Genomic DNA, 21011 nt, shown 5'->3' with positions numbered 1-21011 from the left:
CTATTCTGCAGGCTACCATCAACTTGGGCACTGGAACACAGGCTCTTTGGGAACCTGTACAAGCTCTTTAGTCTCTACCAGTCTCAGTATCTGCTTCCTTTTCTTGTGTTCCCCCTCCATTTTTGGCCTCTGAGTATTTCTCTTACCTATTTGCCAGCTTATCCAGTCATTTAAAAATATTTTATAAGTATTCTATTCACAATTTTTAGTTTCTTTGTAATGAAGAGGGTTTTCTGGACATCTAATCTGCAAAATGGTTGGAAATAGAATCTCAATATACATTTTTCTAAAATACTTTTCTGTCTTCTAGATGCTTTTTGTTCATTGTCATATCTGAATTTTACTACTTTTCCATGGAGCAAACAAGTTATGGCCTTAGCAAGGAACCTGTTCCACAGAGGACATGTCTGGGTTCCCACAAATCTCTAGATAGGTGGTAATAAAATTCAATATCATTTTTCTCAATGTCTTGCTTATTGTTTCTTTATTCATGAAGTATATTTTGCGTGTGTATCTCATATATTCAGCTTCTTCTATTTTCCCAAATCACAAAAATAAATAAACCATGGTCTTTATTCTTCAGAACCATTCAGATTCACAGTATAGCTAGACAGATAAAAAAGTAATTTTAGTAACAGCGGTGAGGGTAATAGCAGTGAATGGATCAATGAAAGGACAATGTGGTTTCAAAATAGGAGATGTGGTCAGGTATCTCTAGAGGAGAGGGTGGATAAGGTAGCAGAGAGAAAGAGATAGCACCTGGCTTCATGTCTGAAGGCCAAGGAGAAGTTCATTAGCTGAGGATAGCAAAAGAAGACATTTTCTAGCCAAAAGAACAGCTTGGGCAAAGATGAGGCAGGGAACAAGCTGGTGTGACAGGCCCTGGTTGACAGTTTTGTGTGGCTGGAACATATCTGGCTGGAACATTCACTAACAGTTAAGTTAGGGATCAAGGAAGTAGGTGGTCAAATGATAGGGGACTTTGAATGTCATGCTTAGAAGTTTAGACTTTATCCTGAGAGCATACAGATTCCTGGAAGGCTTTTGAGCAAGCGGATAGCATGGTCAGATTTGTATCTTAGAAGGATGATTGGAAATAGTTTCATAGTTTACTTCCCCCTACACCACACAGCCTCTCATCGTGGATGTTTGAGAGTTGACTGAAGTGATCCATAGACATCAGAGGTTCAGAGCTCAAGCAACATCCCACCAATGGCCACAAGAAAGCCTTCAGGTTTAAGTAGTTATTTCCCTTTTTGAATCCTAAACCCCCTTAAACTATCTGGTTTAAGGAAGAAAAAAATAGTCCATAGCGCCCTGCTCCCCTCTTCTGAAAACATCCTAGCTGGTTTTTAGCAGCCTCTGAGACTCGACCTGAACAAAATTATGCTGCTGCTGATCTGCCACAGCTGGAAGCAAATCAGGTTGGCATCTCTCCAATTGTTCAGCATCCAGAGCTTTTATAATTATAAAGGCTTTTTACATCACATTAAAAGAAAAATAAAACTATATAAATGAATGTAGCATATTTCATCCAGGTGATGATAAAAGGACAAAATCTCTTTAGAAGAAGATCGGTTGTTCTTTCTCTTGGCTGCTCTAGCTCATTGCACACATTTCGGGCCTAGCACATGTCCCTTCCTGGTTTTTTATAACTGTGTGTTACATGGGGCTCCTGCCATGCCAGGGTCCTTAATATTTGTGTTCACAGTGTCTGACACAAATGATGTACTCTATAGATATCTGTTTATTGAAAAGTTGGATGAATAATTAAATATTTATTTTTAAGTGGATAAATAAGTTAAAAAAAACTGGTATTATGAGTAGGCAGCCTTCATCTTCTATATATTCCAGACCTAAAATCTAATGTGAAACCTGAAAGTAGCAGATAGTGAGTGCCTATTCTCTAGCATATTTTGGGTACAAACAAACAAATGGCATGGTCCGTGCTCTCAAGTTGATTACTCTAGCTGGAGAAGTAGACAAGCATACCAACCCAGTATGATAAGTGTTATGATAGATACATGGAGAATGCTGGGGAGGCTGAGGAGAGCATCAGGGATGGCTTCCAGAAGATCATGATCCCTGAGCTCAATCCTGAATGAGGAATGAGAATTAGAATCTTGTTCCACTGATTATATATAATGATGTATAATAATGACTATTACTGGGTGCCTAGGCCATCTGAATTCTGGATGGTGAATGACAGAGTACATTAGAGTCCAAATCATTTCAGTGTGAAAAGTATTACAAGTCTTTATATATTGGTGGTGTGGTCTCATTTATTCATTCATCAGGTGTTTATTGAGCACTCATCTAGGTGTATTGGGATGTGTCGAAATGTAAACCATGACATCATTTCTTCAAGAGATAATCTTACTGGAAGCCATAGTGCCCTTGCACATAAAATACTTCATAGAAACACAGGGCATTATATTCACAGACCCAGAGTCATTGGCGTAGGCAGTAAACATGCAGAAGTGAGAGCTGAAGCTCAAAATGAAGAAAGGGATCTTTTAACACATCTAATATAAAAGGAAAAAAAAATAAGACAAAGAGAAAACAAAATAAGATAAAAGGAAAAGATCATCCAGAATGAGAGAGTTTGAAAAGAGGACAGAGGTGGGGCTGAATGTGGAATGTAAATCAATATGAAGTTATAGAGAGTTACCATGAGCCAAGTACCACACTGAGCACCATAGAAGAGACAAACATGAAGGAGACATTGAATGTGCTATGAAACTGTGAACAGTGCAGAGTGTCATTGGCAGCCCATAGCTGGAGCTACAACAGAAACATGTATGGTTTGACCTGAACCATACTTCTAATTTTTTTTTATCATTATCGACTTAAATTTCTGGAAAATTTGCATCAAAATCTAGACTATTCACTTACCTTTATAAATTAGAGAATCTGGCAGTACTAGTCAGTGTTTCTGCTTCAAGCACTTGTCCAGAGTTGAGCAGAAACATCCCTTTAAAAAGAATGTATTCTCCAATTGGCTAAAATCCCTGCTTAGTCTACTGCACTCATTTGTGTTACCTGTCCTATCCCTGTGGACTTTAGATTTTGCCATTTCTGATTAAAATCTAGAAAAAAAGGAAAGATATTTACATAAATAATTATAATATGAAGTAGACGGTAAAGAGGGATCTAAAGCACTGTGGAAGTTCATTCATTCATTCATTCATTCATTTATATATTCATTCTGTCATTCAGTAACTGTTTCCTGAGTCCCTGCTACATCTTGCTATTGCTGAAGTAGCCCAAGTGCCTTGATTTCTGGAGTTCACAGTCTACTGAGGAAAAAGGATACATTAGCAATAGCTACACAGTGTGATAAATGCTATATTAGAGTTATGTGTACATAGTTTACATTACAGTTCACTCCTGATACTGTCCATTCTATGAGTTTGGACAGATGTGTAATGACATCTTTCCATCTTTATAGTATCCTACAGAGTAGTTCCACTACCCCAAATCCCCTGTGTTTCACCGATTTATCCCCCTCTCCACACAACCCCTGGCAGCACTGATCTTTGGGCCATCTACATAGTTTTGCCTTTTCCAGAATGTCATATAGCAGGGAATCATGCAGGATGTAGCCTTTCCAGGTTGGCTTCTTTCACTTAGTAATATGCGTTTAAGATTCCTCCATGTCTTTTCATGGCTTGTTAGATCATTTCTTTTCAACGATGAATAAAATCCCATGATCTGGATGGACTACAGTATCTATTCACCTATTGAAGGGTATGCTGTGTCAATGTAGGTTCATCAATTGTAGCAAATTTACTACTCTGATAGGGGATTTTGATAGTGATGGAGTCCATTCATGTGTGGGGACAAGAGGTTTAAGAAAAATCTCTGTACCTTCCCCTCAATTTTGCCATGAACATAGAATTGCTCTCTAAAAATCTGTCTTAGAGTGGACCAGGAGGAAGATGGTGGCATAGGAGGACACTGGACTCACCGCGTCCTGCTGACCACTTAGATTCCACCCACATCTGCCTAAATAACCCAGAAAACAACCAGAAGACTAGCAGAACAGACTCTCTGGAGCCAAGTGTAGACGAGAGGCCCACGGAAGAGGGTAGGAAGTGGGGAGAGGCGGTGTGCACTACATGGACTGGCGGGAAAAAGCTGGGCCAGTGAAGGGGCAGCCCACCTGGCAAGGCAGAGCCCCCGAGTCTGGCTTGCAAAAGCGGAGGGGCTGGGCGGAGTATGTTGTGACAGCCAGCAGGACTTAACATCTGGAATGTTATAAGTCAACAGCTCTGCTCCGAGAGTGGGATGGCTAGAGGACAACGGGAAGAAGAGTTGTTGAGCCCCAGAGGACAGAGCTCAGCTTGGCAGGAAACAAAGGCACTCACCAACACCATCTTCCTCGCCCATCCCCCAGCCAAAATCCCAAAGGGAACCAGTTCTCCTCACAGAACTTGCTTGCACCTCACAAACACCCAACGTTGTGCTTCTGCAGATCCATCCCTCCGATGGGTCTGCCTCTCTCCCATTGCCACAGGGCCCCTCCCAAAGCGGACCACCAAAGGCAAAGTGAGCTGAGTCTGCCCCTCCTACCCCTGTTAACCTTGCAGATCCACCCCGGCTAATACGCCAGATCCCATCGAAGCAGAACCGCAAGCCTGGCAGTGTGCAAGTAACCCAGACAGGGGCCACACCACTCCACAGTGAGTCCTGCCCTGTGAGAGGGGAAGATAAGGTACACACCAGTCTGACTGTGGCCCCAGCGGTGGGCTGGGGGCAGACATCAGGTCTGACTGCGGCCTCGCCCACCCACGCAAGTTACTCCAGACAGCACAGAGGAAGAGCCCTGAAGTTCCCTGCCACTCCAGGGACTATGCAAAATGACAAAACAGAGATATTCTTCTCAAAGGAAACTCCAGGAAGTAGCAACAGCTAATGAACTGATCAAAAACGATTTAAGCAATATAGCAGAAAATGAATTTAAAATAATAGTCATAAAATTAATCACTGGGCTTAAAAAAAGTATAGAGGACAGCAGAGAATCTATTACTACAGAGATCATGGGACTAAGAAACAGTCAGGAGGAGCTAAAAAATGATATAAATGAGTTGCAAAATAAAATGGAGGCTACCACAGCTCGGATTGAAGAGACAAAGGAGAGAATAGGTGAATTAGAAGATAAAATTATGAAAAAAGAGGCAGCTGAGAAACAGAGAGATAAAAAAATCCAGGAGTATGAGGGGAGAATTAAGTGACACAATTAAATGTAATAACATACGCATAATTGGGATTCCAGAGGAGGGAGAGGGAAAGGTGCTGAAGGTATATTGAAGAAACCATAGCTGAGAACTTGCCTGATCTGGGTAAGGAAAAAGGCACTGAAATCCAAGAGGCACAGAGAACTCCCTTCAGACGTAACTTGAATCGATCTTCTGCACGACATATCATAGTGAAACTGGCAAAATACAAGGATAAAGAGAAAATTCTGAAAGCAGCTAGGGATAAACATGCTCTAACATATAAAGGGAGACTGGTAAGACTAGTGACAGATTTATCTACTGAAACTTGGCAGGCCAGAAAGGAATGGCAGGAAATCTTCAATGTGATGAACAGAAAAAATATGCAGCCAAGAATCCTTTATCCAGCAAGTCTGTCATTTAGAATAGAAGGAGAGATAAAGGTCTTCCCAAACAAACAAAAACTGAAGGAACTTGTCACCACGAAACCAGCCCTACAAGAGATGCTAAGGGGGATCCTGTGAGACAAGGTACCAGAGACATCACTACAAGCATGAAACCTACAGACACCACAATGACTCTAAACCCATATCTTTCTGTAATAACACTGAATGTAAATGGACTAAATGCTCCAACCAAAAGACATAGGGTATCAGAATGGATAAAAAAACAAGATCCATCTATTTGCTATCTACAAGAGACTCATTTTAGACCTGAGGACACCTTCAGATTGAAAGTGAGGAGATGAAGAACTATCTATCATGCTACTGGAAGTCAAAAGAAAGCTGGAGTAGCCATGCTTAGATCAGACAAACTAGACTTTAAATTAAAGGCTGTAACAAGAGATGAAGAAGGGCATTATATAATAATTACAGGGTCTATCCATCAGGAAGAGCTAACAATCATAAATGTCTATGCGCCGAATACCGGAGCCCCCAAATATATAAAACAATTACTCATAAACATAAGCAGCCTTATTGATAAGAATGTGGTAATTGCAGGGGACTTTAACACTCCACTTACAGAAATGGATAGATCATGTAGACACATGGTCAATAAAGAAACAAGGGCCCTGAATGATACATTGAATCAGATGGACTTGACAGATATATTTAGAACTCTGCATCCCAAAGCAACAGAATATACTTTCTTCTCAAGTGCACATGGAACATTCTCCAAGATAGATCATATACTGGGTCACAGAACAGCCCTTCATAAGTTTACAAGAATTGAAATTATACCATGCATACTTTCAGACCACAATGCTATGAAGCTTGAAATCAACCACAGGAAAAAGTCTGGAAAACCTCCAAAAGCATGGAGGTTAAAGAACACCCTACTAAAGAATGAATGGGTCAACCAGGCAATTACAGAAGAAATTAAAAAATATATGGAAACAAATGAAAATGAAAATACAACAATCCCAACGCTTTGGGACGCAGCGAAGGCACTCCTGAGAGTAAAATACATTGTAATCCAGGCCTATCTCAAGAAACAAGAAAAATCCCAAATACAAAATCTAATAGCACACCTAAAGGAAATAGAAGCAGAACAGCAAAGACACCCCAAACCCAGCAGAAGAAGAGAAATCATAAAGATCAGAGCAGAAATAAACAGTATAGAATCTAAAAAAACTGTAGAGCAGATCAACGAAACCAAGAGTTGGTTTTTTGAAAAAATAAACAAAATTGACAAACCTCTAGCCAGGCTTCTCACAAAGAAAAGGGAGATGACCCAAATAGATAAAATCATGAATGAAAATGGAATTATTACAACAAATTGGACAACCTGGAAGAAATGGACAAATTCCTAAACACCCACACTCTCCCAAAACTCAATCAGGAGGAAATAGAAAGCTTGAACAGACCCATAACCAGCGAAGAAATTGAATCGGTTATCAAAAATCTCCCAACAAATAAGAGTCCAGGACCAGATGGCTTCCCAGGGGAGTTCTACCAGAAGTTTAAAGCAGAGATAATACCTATCCTTCTCAAGCTATTCCAAAAAATAAAAAGGGAAGGAAAACTTACAGACTCATTCTATGAAGCCAGTATTACTTTGATTCCTAAACCAGACAGAGACCCAGTAAAAAAAGAGAACTACAGGCCAATATCCCTGATGAATATGGATGCAGAAATTCTCAATAAGATACTAGCAAATCAAATTCAACAGCATATAAAAAGAATTATTCACCATGATCAAGTGGGATTCATTCCTGGGATGTAGGGCTGGTTCAACATTCACAAATCAATCAATGTGATACATCACATTAATAAAAGAAAAGATAAGAACCATATGATCCTGTCAATCGATGCAGAAAAGGCCTTTGACAAAATCCAGCACTATTCTTAATCCTTGAGAAAGTTGGGATAGAAGGAACATACTTACACATCATAAAAGCCATTTATGAAAAGCCCACAGCTAACATCATCCTCAATGGGGAAAAACTGAGAGCTTTTTCCCTGAGATCAGGAACACGACAGGGATGCCCACTCTCATTGCTGTTGTTTAACATAGTGTTGGAATTTCTAGCATCAGCAATCAGACAACAAAAGGAAATCAAAGGCATCAAAATTGGCAACGATGAAGTAAAGCTTTCGCTTTTTGCAGATGACATGATATTATACATGGAAAATCCGATAGACTCCACCAAAAGTCTGCTAGAACTGATACATGAATTCAGCAAAGTTGCAGGATACAAAATCAATGTACAGAAATCAGTTGCATTCTTATACACTAACAATGAAGCAACAGAAAGACAAATAAAGAAACTGATCCCATTCACAATTGCACCAAGAAGCATAAAATACCTAGGAATAAATCTAACCAAAGATGTACAAGATCTGTATGCTGAAAACTATAGAAAGCTTATGAAGGTAATTGAAGAAGATTTAAAGAAATGGAAAGACATTCTGTGCTCATGGATTGGAAGAATAAATATTGTCAAAATGTCAATACTACCCAAAGCTATCTACACATTCAATGCAATCCCAATCAAAATTGCACCAGCATTCTTCTCGAAACTAGAACAAGCAATCCTAAAATTCATATGGAACCACAAAAGGCCCCGAATAGCCAAAGTAATTTTGAAGAAGAAGACCAAAGCAGGAGGCATCACAATCCCAGACTTTAGCCTCTACTACAAAGCTGTCATCATCAAGACAGCATGGTATTGGCACAAAAACAGACACATAGACCAATGGAATAGAATAGAAACCCCAGAACTAGACCCACAAACGTATGGCCAACTCATCTTTGACAAAGCAGGAAAGAACATCCAATGGAAAAAAGACAGTCTCTTTAACAAATGGTGCTGGGAGAACTGGACAGCAACATGCAGAAGGTTGAAACTAGACCACTTTCTCAGACCATTCACAAAAATAAACTCAAAATGGATAAAGGACCTGAATGTGAGACAGGAAACCATCAAAACCCTAGAGGAGAAAGCAGGAAAAGACCTCTCTGACCTCAGCCATAGCAATCTCTTACTCGACACATCCCCAAGTGCAAGGGAATTAAAAGCAAAAATGAATTACTGGGACCATATGAAGATAAAAAGCCTCTGCACAGCAAAGGAAACAACCAACAAAACTAAAAGGCAACCAACGGAATGGGAAAAGATATTTGCAAATGACATATCGGACAAAGGGCTAGTATCCAAAATCTATAAAGAGCTCACCAAACTCCACACCCGAAAAACAAATAACCCAGTGAAGAAATGGGCAGAAAACACGAATAGACACTTCTCTAAAGAAGACATCCGGATGGCCAACAGGCACATGAAAAGATGCTCAACGTCGCTTCTCATCAGGGAAATACAAATCAAAACCACACTCAGATATCACCTCACGCCAGTCAGAGTGGCCAAAATGAACAAATCAGGAGACTATAGATGCTGGAGAGGATGTGGAGAAACAGGAACCCTCTTGCACTGTTGGTGGGAATGCAAATTGGTGCACCCACTCTGGAAAGCAGTGTAGAGGTTCCTCAGAAAATTAAAAATAGACCTACCCTATGACCCAGCAATAGCACTGCTAGGAATTTACCCAAGGGATACAGGAGTACTGATGCATGGGGGCACTTGTACCCCAATGTTTATAGCAGCACTCTCAACAATAGCCAAATTAATGGAAAGAGCGTAAATGTCCATCAACTGATGAATGGATAAAGAAATTGTGGTTTATATACACAATGGAGTACTACATGGCAATGAGAAAGAATGAAATATGGCCCTTTGTAGCAACGTGGATGGAACTGGAGAGTGTGATGCTAAGTGAAATGAGCCATACAGAGAAAGACAGATACCATATGTTTTCACTCTTATGTAGATCCTGAGAAACTTAACAGAAACCCATGGGGGAGGGGAAGGAAAAAAAAAAAGAGGTTAGAGAGGGAGGGAGCCAAAACATAAGAGACTCTTAAAAACTGAGAACAAACTGAGGGTTGATGGGGGATGGGAGGGAGGGGAGGGTGGGTGATGGGTATTGAGGAGGGCACCTTTTGGGATGAGCACTGGGTGTTGTATGGAAACCAATTTGACAATAAATTTCATATTAAAAATAAATAAATAATAAATAAATAAATATATAAATAAAGTAAAATAAAATAAAAATTTGTCTTAAAAAAAAAAAAGAAAGAAGAGAGAGTTCTGGTGTTTACTACCTGTGTGAACATAAGCTGTGTGTCCAAAGCTCAACTAGCTTAGACAAGTTAACTTGTGTAAGTATCAGTATAATAGAATTTGTAATTCTTCACAAGGTTTTCATCCTCTAACAGAAAAAAATGTAAATACTTTAAAATCTATAGTTTAATGTAACAGGTTATTAGTGTAAGAAGTTTCAGTTAGGGGTGCTTGGCTGTCTCAGTAGGAAGAGCATATGACTTGGTCTTGGGTTCGTGAGTTCGAACCTCACTTTGGGTATAGACATTACCAAAAAAATAAATGAAAACTTTATAAAGAAAAAAAAGTGTAAGTTAGAAAAAGTAAATCATTTGGAGTTTGTTTAGGATATTCTATTTGCACACCATTTACAGATTTATTTCTTTGTCATTTCCCCTCATTATTAAACTAAATATCAAAAAGGCATCATAATTACTGTGATATAAAAATTCTATTTTAAAAACAGTATTTAAATCCTGCAAGTTGACAAAATTCCACATAATTTGGTTTAAAAGACTTGTCCAGGTAAAATAAATAAAATGTAGTCACTCAAGAATTATATGTTTTGTGTTCAAGGGTGACTAACAAAGTTCCCCCCGATGGTAATGGGGAGTTTGTTTCATAAAGATCTTTTAAAGCTGTATTTTCTCTGAAGAGAGTCACTTAGCATACTAAACATGTAAGGACAATCCTTACTTCCAAAAGAATCATCTTCTCTCCCATTTTACTATTAAAATACCAAGTTTTCTCCATGAAGCTTTCATTTTTTCATTTCTGATAAAATCATGAGCAAAAGAAATCTTTTGCTTTCCTCTTGGCTTTGTATGAAGTGCAAATATGATGCAACATACAGCTTTTATGTCTGAGAAACCTGAGGGGGAGATGAGAGACTCTTGCACACTAGAAAATGAACCTGTCTAAGGAGGGCCATGTCTGCCTAACTGTTGCTATGAGACAAGGTTAAGAGCCAGTGTTCACAGAATGTCTGTTTTTTTCCTATAAAATAATAAATCTATACAATTTAAAATGTAAGCAACAATTCAAAAATTTGTAAACACTGGGTCACATTAAGCCATTATCTTTCTGATTTGCAACCTCTGGAATATATCATACTCTAGACTCTGGGATTTTGAGTGAGAAAAATCTGTGTCTTAATCCTGCCTTTGTTAACTTACTAAAATCAGTAAAAACTTGGAAAGCAGTCTCATTTCAATAATGTAAAAAGTTTTCTTTCCCTCTCTCTCTGCCCCTTCCCTACCGGATCGATCGATCTCTCTCTCTCTCTCTCTCTCTCTCTCCTAAATAAATAAACATTTAAACATAAATAATTAGGGTGCTTGGGTGGCTCAGTCAGTTGAGCTTTCAACTTTGGCTCAGGTCATGATCTCGTGGTTGATGAGTTCGAGACCCGCATTGGGTTCTATGCTGACAGCTCAGAGCCTGGAGCCTGCTTTGGATTCTGTGTCTCCCTCTCTCTCTGCCCCTCCCTTGCTCATGCTCTGTTTCTCTCTGTCTGAAAAATAAATAATCATTAAAAAATATTTTTAAAAATAAATAAATAAATAAATAATAAAATGAATACTTATACACTTGCCATCTAGATTGCACTTTTAACATTTTACTTCACTTATTCTATAAAATATCTATCCATCTATCTATCCAATCATCTGTCCATCTTCCTTTTTGGATCAGTTTCAAAGTAGTTGCATGTTGACATCTCTGTGCATCTCTCATTAGATTGTCTTGAGGAATAAATGGAATGATGCACATAAAGCATCAAAGATAATATCTAGCACATAGATAACCCTTTCTCTCCATCTATGTTTACTATGTATAACTTGAATGTCATTGGTTGTACTAAGAATGTGTGTTTTAAACTTGAGTGAAGAGGAATATTTCTGCAACTTTTTCTTCAAGATCCTGTTGGCCCCTACCTTCAAAATGTATCCAGAATCTGGACTTCTGGTTGCAGTCAAAATACAGTATCCCCTTTCTCTCTAATCATCCCTCTTATTAAAATACACGCACACACATGCACATATACACACACACATATGCACACACAGCTTAAGACATAATAAAACAAACAAACGTGGGAAGACTCTACAAATTGGAAATCAGTAAGACCAGCTCAGAGAGGAGTGATACTGTGGTGAGTTTCTTAAATTTTCTTTTTACTTCCTATATGTCCTGGATGGAGCCCTGGAGACGCCTTCACCCTGGCACCCCTACCAATAAGGACAGACAAAAAAAGCCTCAAGAAAGCCTGCAACCCATATCCAAAAGATTGGGAAAAGGATAGATTAATAGAACAGGGAGACTTTTGATAATACTTCCCTAACTCTAGCCAAACACCAAAGGCAAAACCCTCACTGCAGTGCCAGTGGACTGTGCAGATAGCTAGACATCTGGCCCCATTAGGGGAAGCCAGGAGAGGCAGTTCTAAGATGACCCTGGACTTCCTCCACTGGGGTGATGTCAGTGGGCCAAATAAAAGCTGAACTTCCACCCCTATCCAGCAGCAAACAGGCAGAACAAGGTGACATGCTAGTTGACCTCCACTCCCCACTTGGGGGCTGAACTTGCACCTTCATCCAGCTGCAACAAGCCTGGAACGAGATGGCGCTCGTTAGTATTCCATGTCCCTACTCCTGGTATTGGTGGGGACCACCAGGGAGCTGAACTACTGCTGGTCAGTGGCATTGAGGTAGAAGGGGGAAGAGGGAAGCAGTGCTAGTTGGCAAACCACTTTCCCCAGTAGGGTAATGAGCTGAACTTCTAGCCACACTCAGAGGCAAGGAGGCAGAACAAAATGGCTCAAGGCAGTGCTAGTCACCACCCTATTTCCACTCCCCCATTGGTGTCAGTGGGCCCATAGGGAACTGAGTTTCAACCCCCACTAAGTGGAAATGAGGTAGAATGAGTGGAATACCAGTTGGTACCCCCACTTTCCTCCTTGGTGTCACCAGGGACAAGTAAGAAGCTGAATATCCATTTCACTGGCATCTGCAAGTTATTCCTAAATTGATCTACAAGCTGAAAAAAACTAAGGTTAAGTAGAATATAGTATTTTATACTGTAATACCCAAGTGTCCAGTATATAATAAAATAAAATCACTTCTTATTCCAAGAACCAGGAAAATCTCCAACTGATGCCAACACTGAGATAACATAGGAGTTAGAATTATTTGACAAGGATTTTAAAATACCCATCATGCTTCACTAGGCAATTCCACACAGACTTGAAATAAATGGAGAAAAAAATGAAAGTCTCCACAAAAGAAAAGAAGATAGATAGATAGATAGATAGATAGATAGATAGATTTTTCAGCTTTAAGATCCATTTGTTATATGTATAACAAATGGATCTTAAAGCTGAAAAATATAAAAACCAAAATAAAAAAAACTCATTGAATGGGGTCAAGAGCAGAATAAATATGACAGAAGAAAGAACAGCTGAATCTGAAGATAGGAGGATAGAAATTACTCAGTCTGGCCACAGAGAGAAAATTGACTGGAAATATACCCACTGCCTACCACTTCCTCTAATACTACTCTCAGCCAAGTCACTCTTTTGCCTGCATATAGCAATTAGCCACATAACTCATCTCACTTTTTCAAATGTTGCCCCTTGAATATATTTTATGCCAAAGTAACCATTTAAAAATATAAATCAGATCAAGTAATCTTCTCAGTGTTTCCCTATTTCTGTCAGAGTAAAACTCAAAGTTTTAGAATGGTATACAAGGCCCTACAGGATTTATCCCCTGTTGTCTCTCTGCCTGTGGTAGGTGAAATTCTAAGATGGCCCCGTGATTTCTACCCCATGATGTTACTCCCACAGTTAAGTTACCTTATATGGGAAAAAGAATTTGCAAGTGTAGTTAAGGTTACTAATCACTTGATCCTAAAGTAAGGAGATTATCTGGGTGGGCCTAACAATATCACACATACCATTGAAAAGCAGAAAGTTAAATCTAGCTAGTTGTGGAAGAACAAGTCAAAGAAACTCCAAATGAGAAAAGGATTCAGTGTGCCATTGCCAGCTAACAAGGAATGTGAGTAGCCTCTGGGGCCTGAGAGAGACTCCCATCTGGTGTCCAGCAAGGAAACAGGGAGCTCAGTCTCTTTGATGGCTCTTTTTATATGTCATCTTGACTGGGCCACAGGGCACCCAGGTATTTAGTCAAATGGGGCAGGGATGTTTGTTTTGTGTATAAACTTTCTGAGTACCTGGAACAGTTCCTGGTATAGTAGTGCTTACAGAGTATTTGTAGAGTAAAATAAATTAACTCTATGTCGAGCTATTTTTGACTTAATGCATTGCATTATAATATATTACTTAGAGTCCATGCTGTATGTGCATTTTACACCCTTCCTCAAAATTAGGCCAAACATAGATATATAATGCATTGCTTTGTGCATGGGAATGTGATAACAAATAACAGATTCTGTGTAGTCATTAGTATAAAAAAAATACTCTTTTTTTATACTAGGAGGGCTCTTTGCCATTTTTACATCATTAAGGGAAACTTTAATGACTGAAACTGGGATTTTGGGGAGAGGATGGTAGGTGATACAAAAGTGCCTTGGTCAAACCCAAGACTTAGAGAATACATTTTTTTTTAACTACTAATAAGAATATAGAACTAGATGTCTTCTAGCTCCCTTAAAATTCTATATTCCATAGTTATCTACCCTCTACACAAACTCAACTAACTAATGACTCAAGATTTTTGTCTCTCATCTTTTTGCTGATGACCCTCAAATCTGCATTTGCAGTCTTCTCTATGGATCCAAATTCCTAACCTTTGTCTCTAATCATTTCTGAACACCGCATGGATGACCCACCATCACCTGGAATTGAGCATGTCAAATCATACCCATCCTCATGATCCTGGATTCCAGTTCTCCCTCCTTTTTGCCAATCACTTAGCTATCATTCCATCTCTCCTCTACTGTGTAAGTTAATCTCTGGACCCACTGTTTCTCCTTTCAGATTTACTCTCTCACATTGCCCTTTCATTTCATTATCACTACTGTCACCCTTGTTCATGCTCTCACTTTCTCACATTTGGATTACTTAGTCAACATCCTAACTAATTTTTCTACCTCCCATCGTATCAACACTCTCCTCTCCAGCAATCCTACATAAGACTGTTTGTTAATGCTCCTAAAATGGATTTAAATATTCTTGGTGCCTCAGAATCTTCCAATGAGTCTCCACTGCCTACAGAGTAAATTTTAATTGATAGTCGAACAAACATGTAAGATATTTCATGATAGGACCTCTTCAGACTAGTCTCTTGTCCCCCAGATTCTCTCCCCTTGGGATGCATTCATCCTACTGAGTGCTACTATGATGCTCAATAGAAGAACAAATGAGTGGGGGGAGTGAAATGGGTGAAGGTGGTCAAAAGATACAACCTTCTACTTTTAAAATAAATAAATCCTGGGGATGTCATATACAACATGGTGCTTAATGCTGTATTGTATGTTTGAAAGTTGCTGAGAGTAGATCTTAAAAGTTCTTATCTCAAGAATAAAAAATTGTAACTATGTGTGGTGATAGATGTTACTCAGACTCCTTCTCGTGATCATTTCATGATATACAAATATCGAATCATTACATTGTACACCTGAAACTAATATAATATTATATGTCAATTATGTCTCAATTTTAAAAAATACAAGAACAAATGTTTTAAGCAAAGGAAAAGTAGAAGTAAAGCTAGTTTAAGAAAATTTTTTGGAATTAAAGGATGACCTTGCATGATATTGCATTTTTGTAGTGAGGAACTCAGACATCTGCCATGAAATCAGCATTTTTCTTGGAGTACTAATGTATCTTACGTTGACAAGATAGGTAGTGAGTTGCTGGTATCAAATATCTCAATGAAAGTAAAATCAACCTAAATCTTGAGTGGGTCACCCCGTGAGCTCTGTTTTCCACTTGTTTCTTCAGGGAGCCCCGCAAGGTTGTCCTGCACAAAGGCTCCACTGGCCTGGGCTTCAACATCGTGGGCGGGGAAGATGGAGAAGGTATTTTTGTATCATTCATTCTGGCTGGTGGACCAGCAGATCTGAGTGGGGAGCTCCAGAGAGGAGACCAGATCCTATCCGTGAGTATTTCTTCTTAATCTTCATCCCTCCATATCTGACACCATTTGAGAAAAATTCACTTTCAATTATGACTGCAGAAGCATCTTAATTTAAAAGGAAAAATGGCTGATAGCATTATGGCTTTCAGTACATGTTACAGTTTAAATGGTGTTAAAGTGTTTGATGCTTATTACTTACTTCCCTCAGATATAGGTAAAAGTGCTCATGTTTTCATTTAGGTTTCCTGAGACATACTTGTGTCCAATAGAACATTGAGAAACATGCCTTTTTAATGTTTATTTAGTTTTGAGAGAGAGAAAGAGAGAGTGCAAGCAGGAAAGGGAAGAGAAAGCGGGAGACACAGAATCCAAAGCAGGCTCCAGGCTCTGAGCTGTCCCCACAGAGCACGGGGCTCGAACGCACGAATCGCAAGACCATGACCTGAGTCAAAGTCAGTTGCTTAACTGACTGAGCCACCCAGACACCCTGAGAAGCATAAGTGTTTAAGGTATATTATTTATTTTTAATGCAGACCTTTTTTCCAGATCCATGACTGTACTCTAAAAACAGCATTTTTATAAGCATATTGTTTGTTGCATATAACTATATATGAAAATATATAAAATATGCAGTTGGGTGCCATTGATAACTGGTAGCACACACCATTTACCTAAATACAAGAATTACCAGCAACAAGTTATTAAGCACTTATTGTTAACTAGGCACTTTATAAAAGTGATTTTTGATTCTCACAATCTCCCTGAAATTTATTACCCCATGTTTGATGAAAATAAGGTTCAGGGACACTTGGATAGCTCATTTGCTTAAGCATATGACTCTTGATTTTGGCTCAGGTCATGATCTCACCTGAGATCACCAGGGTGAGTTCAAGCCCTGCGACAGGCTCTGTGTTGACAGTGTGGAGCCTGCTTAGGATTCTCTCTCTTCCTCTCTCTCTCTGCCCCTCCCCTGCTTACATGCTCTCTCTCAAAATAAATACACAAACTTTAAAAAAAATATTTGAAGAAAATAAGGTTCAGAGAGGTGAAGTCAATGTTTACCTAACTAGAGACAGTAACAGCTGGGATTTAAATATTCAGGTTTGTTTGTTTGTTTTCTTAAGATTTTATTTTTAACTAATCTCTACACCCACCATGGAGCTTGAACTGACAACCCCGAGATCAAGAGTTGCATGCTCCACTGACTGAGCCAGCCAGGCATCCTTAAATATTCAGTTTTAATGCCCATCGTATATGCTTTCTTTTTCCTCCTTCCTTCCCTTCCCCCTTCCACCTTTCCATCTGTCTTTCCTCCTCCTTTCTTCTCCTTTATTTTATTGAAATATTTATTAACTGCCTCTTTCCACTAGATAAAGCTATCTTTCTGGTATAAACTCTGTGACAGGTAGTTATGTCCATTATGAGTGTTCATGACCATACTGAAATTTTGGTAACCATGCAAATGATACTGGGAAATAATCTAAGGAGCTAGTTCTTATGGCTGAGTTTATGGTTCATAACTCAATGAAGCACTTAGTTTGTGGTTTTACTGTGTGCTTAAAAAAACTTATCTTTGTTTTATAGCTGTGATTTATAGCTAGGATTTTCCAAGTGACCTTATTTTTGTTAGCCATCATGCCTTCTCCACTTTCCCCTCCAGACACATATGATTTACCTGTATAATATAGTCAATTGGTCTGAGTAAAGTGTCCAATGGTCTGAATGGATGGCCTTGGTTTATATGTTCCGGTAGTTCTCCCACACATTAAGGCCTTTGCTTATTCATTAGCTAGCAGATGTCTGGATGGATAGGGTATGTGAGAAATAGGGTAAGGTCCCATGGCAGGGTCTCATTCTGCCATCCAAGAGCCAAACATCACCCCTTCAACTACTCCCCTCTGCATATTTCTTCTACACTTAAATGATATAGATCTATATAAATACAGAGAGATAATATATATATATATATATATAGTCTCTCTGTATTTATATAGATCTATATCTATATCTATATTTATATCTGTCTTCCTCAACTTACACCGGGGTTATATCCTGATAATCCCCTTGTAAGCTGAAAATACTGTAGTCAGAAATGCATTTCTTAAACATGCTCACAACACTTAAATTAGCCTACTTTTGGGAAAAATCACCGAAAAGAAAGCCTATTTTATAATACTTTGTAAGTGTTGTCTATCTCATGTAAATTACTGAATACTGTTCTGGAAGGGAAAAACAGAGTGGTTATATGGGTGCATAATTGTTGTAAGTGTATCACTTGTTCACCCTCGTGATGGCGTGGCTGAATGGGAGCTCACTGGCCAGCATCACAAGAATGTGTACCCCATATTGCTAGTTTGGGAAAAGATCGAAATCCAAAATTTGAGGTACAGTTGCTAGTGAACACGTGTCACTTTTGCACCATCGTAAAGTTGAAATTTGTTAGGTCAAACTACAACTAACTCCAGGACTATCTGTATAAGATGTAACTTACCTTTGTTGACTTGTCTTTCTTTACTAAGTGGCAAAAGCTCCATGAAAGTAAATTATCTTATATCTTAAATTATCTCATTTAGCATGTGAATGGTACCTTAAAGTCTCCCTAACAATGCTGATTGAATGGAATAGTGTTGAGTAAGTATGGTGATGCTTTACAATGTCACTGTAGCCTAGCAGGTGGACTCTAAAATTCTGTGTAAAACATACTTAGATATTTTCCTCACCCTGGATCAAAATCTGTAGCCGGAAACCACGCTGTTACTTCCCCACAGCCAGCATTCACATTGGCACAGCACTTCCCCCCCAACACAAAGCACTTTCACATGCATTAATTCTAGGGGTCTTCAAAGCAATTCTACATGTCACTATAAGTTATTATTACTCTCACTTTCTACATCAGGAAAAAGCGATTTAGAAAGGCTGAATGATTTGTCCAAGCTCCATAGCTACTGACTATGATGTTGGACTCAAAATCAAGTCTCCTGACCCCAAATCAGTGTTCTTTCTCCTCATAGCACAATCTCTCTTCAAAACCTGTCAGTGATCTCATTCAACACCTTCTTGTCTCATTCAGCACTGCTCTGTGTGCGCACGCACTCGGGAGCACACAGAACTATAAAATTTTTTTTAAATGTTTATTCACTTTTTGAGAGACAGAGTGTGAACAGGGCAGGAGCACAGAGAGAGGGAAACACAGAATCCAAAGCAGGCTCCAGGCTCAGAGGTGTCAACACAGAGCCCAATGCAGGGCTTGAACTCATGAGCCATGAGATCATGACCTGAGCTGAAGTCAGATGCTTAACCCACTGAGCCACCCAGGCACCCTGGGAGCACACAGAACTATAAAGAGCTAAGACTTCCATGTTACTTTTGAGTCAATCACTATTATAACAAGTGTACCCTTATAACCACCCAATGCCTTGTTATGTTCATTTTTTAAGTAAGCTCTATGCCCAGCATGGGGCTTGAATTCACAACTCTGAGATCAAGTGTCACAGGCTCTACCAACTGTGCCAGCCAGTCACCTCCTTATTATGTTCATTTTACAGGTAAAGAAACGGAGTCAAAGAGATGACATTAGGCTCCGTTTAAATGAAAAATGCATGAAACCGTAGGTTTTATTTGTTTTAACTTTTAGGCATGTGGTAGAAAAAGGGATGAGCTAATAATCTTATGGCTCAACAAAGAAAATTCATAACTATTTCTGTTTTCAAAAGGAGATGTATCCATTTAAATATTACTGCCAGAACCACGAAAGAAAAGAAGACAACAATCAGAATTACAGTCTTCTTAGAAATTACATTTTTCAGAACATTACAATAGTCTCTGACATTCAGATATCATATCCTTTCTTATGTATAACATTTGCAAAGACAGTTCAATGATAAAAATATTAGCTGTTTTTTGCAATTGAAAGGAAGAGGGAACATTTCCCTTTTTTACCTTGCAAAAAGACATTTAAACTCTGGCTAGAAATCACCTAGTTTCAAGACCCAGTATTGGAATTTCATTGGTTAACACTGAAAGAAAAGAATAAGCAAATTTGAGACGCTCAAATGTTACAATATGGAAAGGAAACAGCAGAATGGAATTATTAACAATGGAATATGGAGGATATGATATTTTGCCTCTACAGCTGGCACAAGATATAAAAGGACAAGCTCTAACTTCCTGGAAAACACAAGAACAAAAACTCTGTATAGCAATCAAGAGTTAAATACAAACTCAATGCTTATTACTAGATTATGTAAGGTTATTTTGTAAATAACTTATGCTAACAGTAATGTAGTTAAGTTCAGAGAAGAAAACTTGAATCCCCAGGGAGGAGAGCTGTGGGAGTAGGTCTCTGTCCTCAGTTGGTGTTCATTGAGAAGACTTGAATACGAGATAATTACCTTTCTAATCAGGGGCAGAATGTCCATTCTTGTTTTCCAGAACTATTCTCCCTCACAGACTATACAATCTTTAGAGATAACTCATTTCATTGATGACGTACTATGTGACAGATTTTTGTAGCAGGATTTGAGATCTCAGGAGATGAATGAGATAAACATCCTGATCTTAAAATGTTCACAGCCTAAAAGTAAATATATCAATATATCTATTATATGTGAATACATAGATCTGGTTATGGATATAGATGTAGATATAGGATAGGTATAGTGGCACACTGAGGAAGAAAGGAGACAAAACACTTTGAATCAAGCACATCGTAAGTACTCAGTCCTCCTATTACTACTAACAATTTTGCCTTAAGAATGTATTCAGTGTTTTTAAAAAAGGTCAGATAACTATGTCTAAAGAAGACCTTTTTTTATAGAATTTGAGTCGTTCCTTCTTTGGGACAAGAGGTTGGACCTGAAGAGCATTTCCCAAAGTGTGTTTTACAGGACAGTAAAAGAGCAGAATCGCATTAAGGTGCTAATGAGACAAAGGGTTCCCTGGTATCAGGTTTCTTCAGTAAAGAACTTTTCAAAAACATCTGTTTACCAGTGTGTATTGGAAATCCCTTTAGAGGCATAGAAAGTATCCATC

General features: G+C 38.8%; 1 protein-coding gene across 18 annotated transcripts in view; it reads left to right on the top strand.

Annotated features, from left to right (window-relative positions):
- The window catches only part of DLG2 (discs large MAGUK scaffold protein 2), a 2113447-nt gene that overhangs the window by 1742442 nt on the left and 349994 nt on the right, over positions 1 to 21011 (top strand). For all 18 annotated transcript variants that reach the window (XM_078433028.2, XM_078433029.2, XM_078433030.2 and 15 more), the window contains one exon: positions 15845 to 16001. In XM_078433028.2, the coding sequence (XP_078289154.1) occupies positions 15845 to 16001 (157 nt within the window). The remainder of the gene's footprint in view (positions 1 to 15844; positions 16002 to 21011) is intronic.

This window comes from Panthera onca, chromosome D1 (genome assembly GCF_046562875.1).
Source record: "Panthera onca isolate mPanOnc1 chromosome D1, mPanOnc1 haplotype 2, whole genome shotgun sequence".
Taxonomy (NCBI): Eukaryota; Metazoa; Chordata; class Mammalia; order Carnivora; family Felidae; genus Panthera; species Panthera onca.
This window is presented reverse-complemented; position numbering and strand designations above follow the sequence as displayed.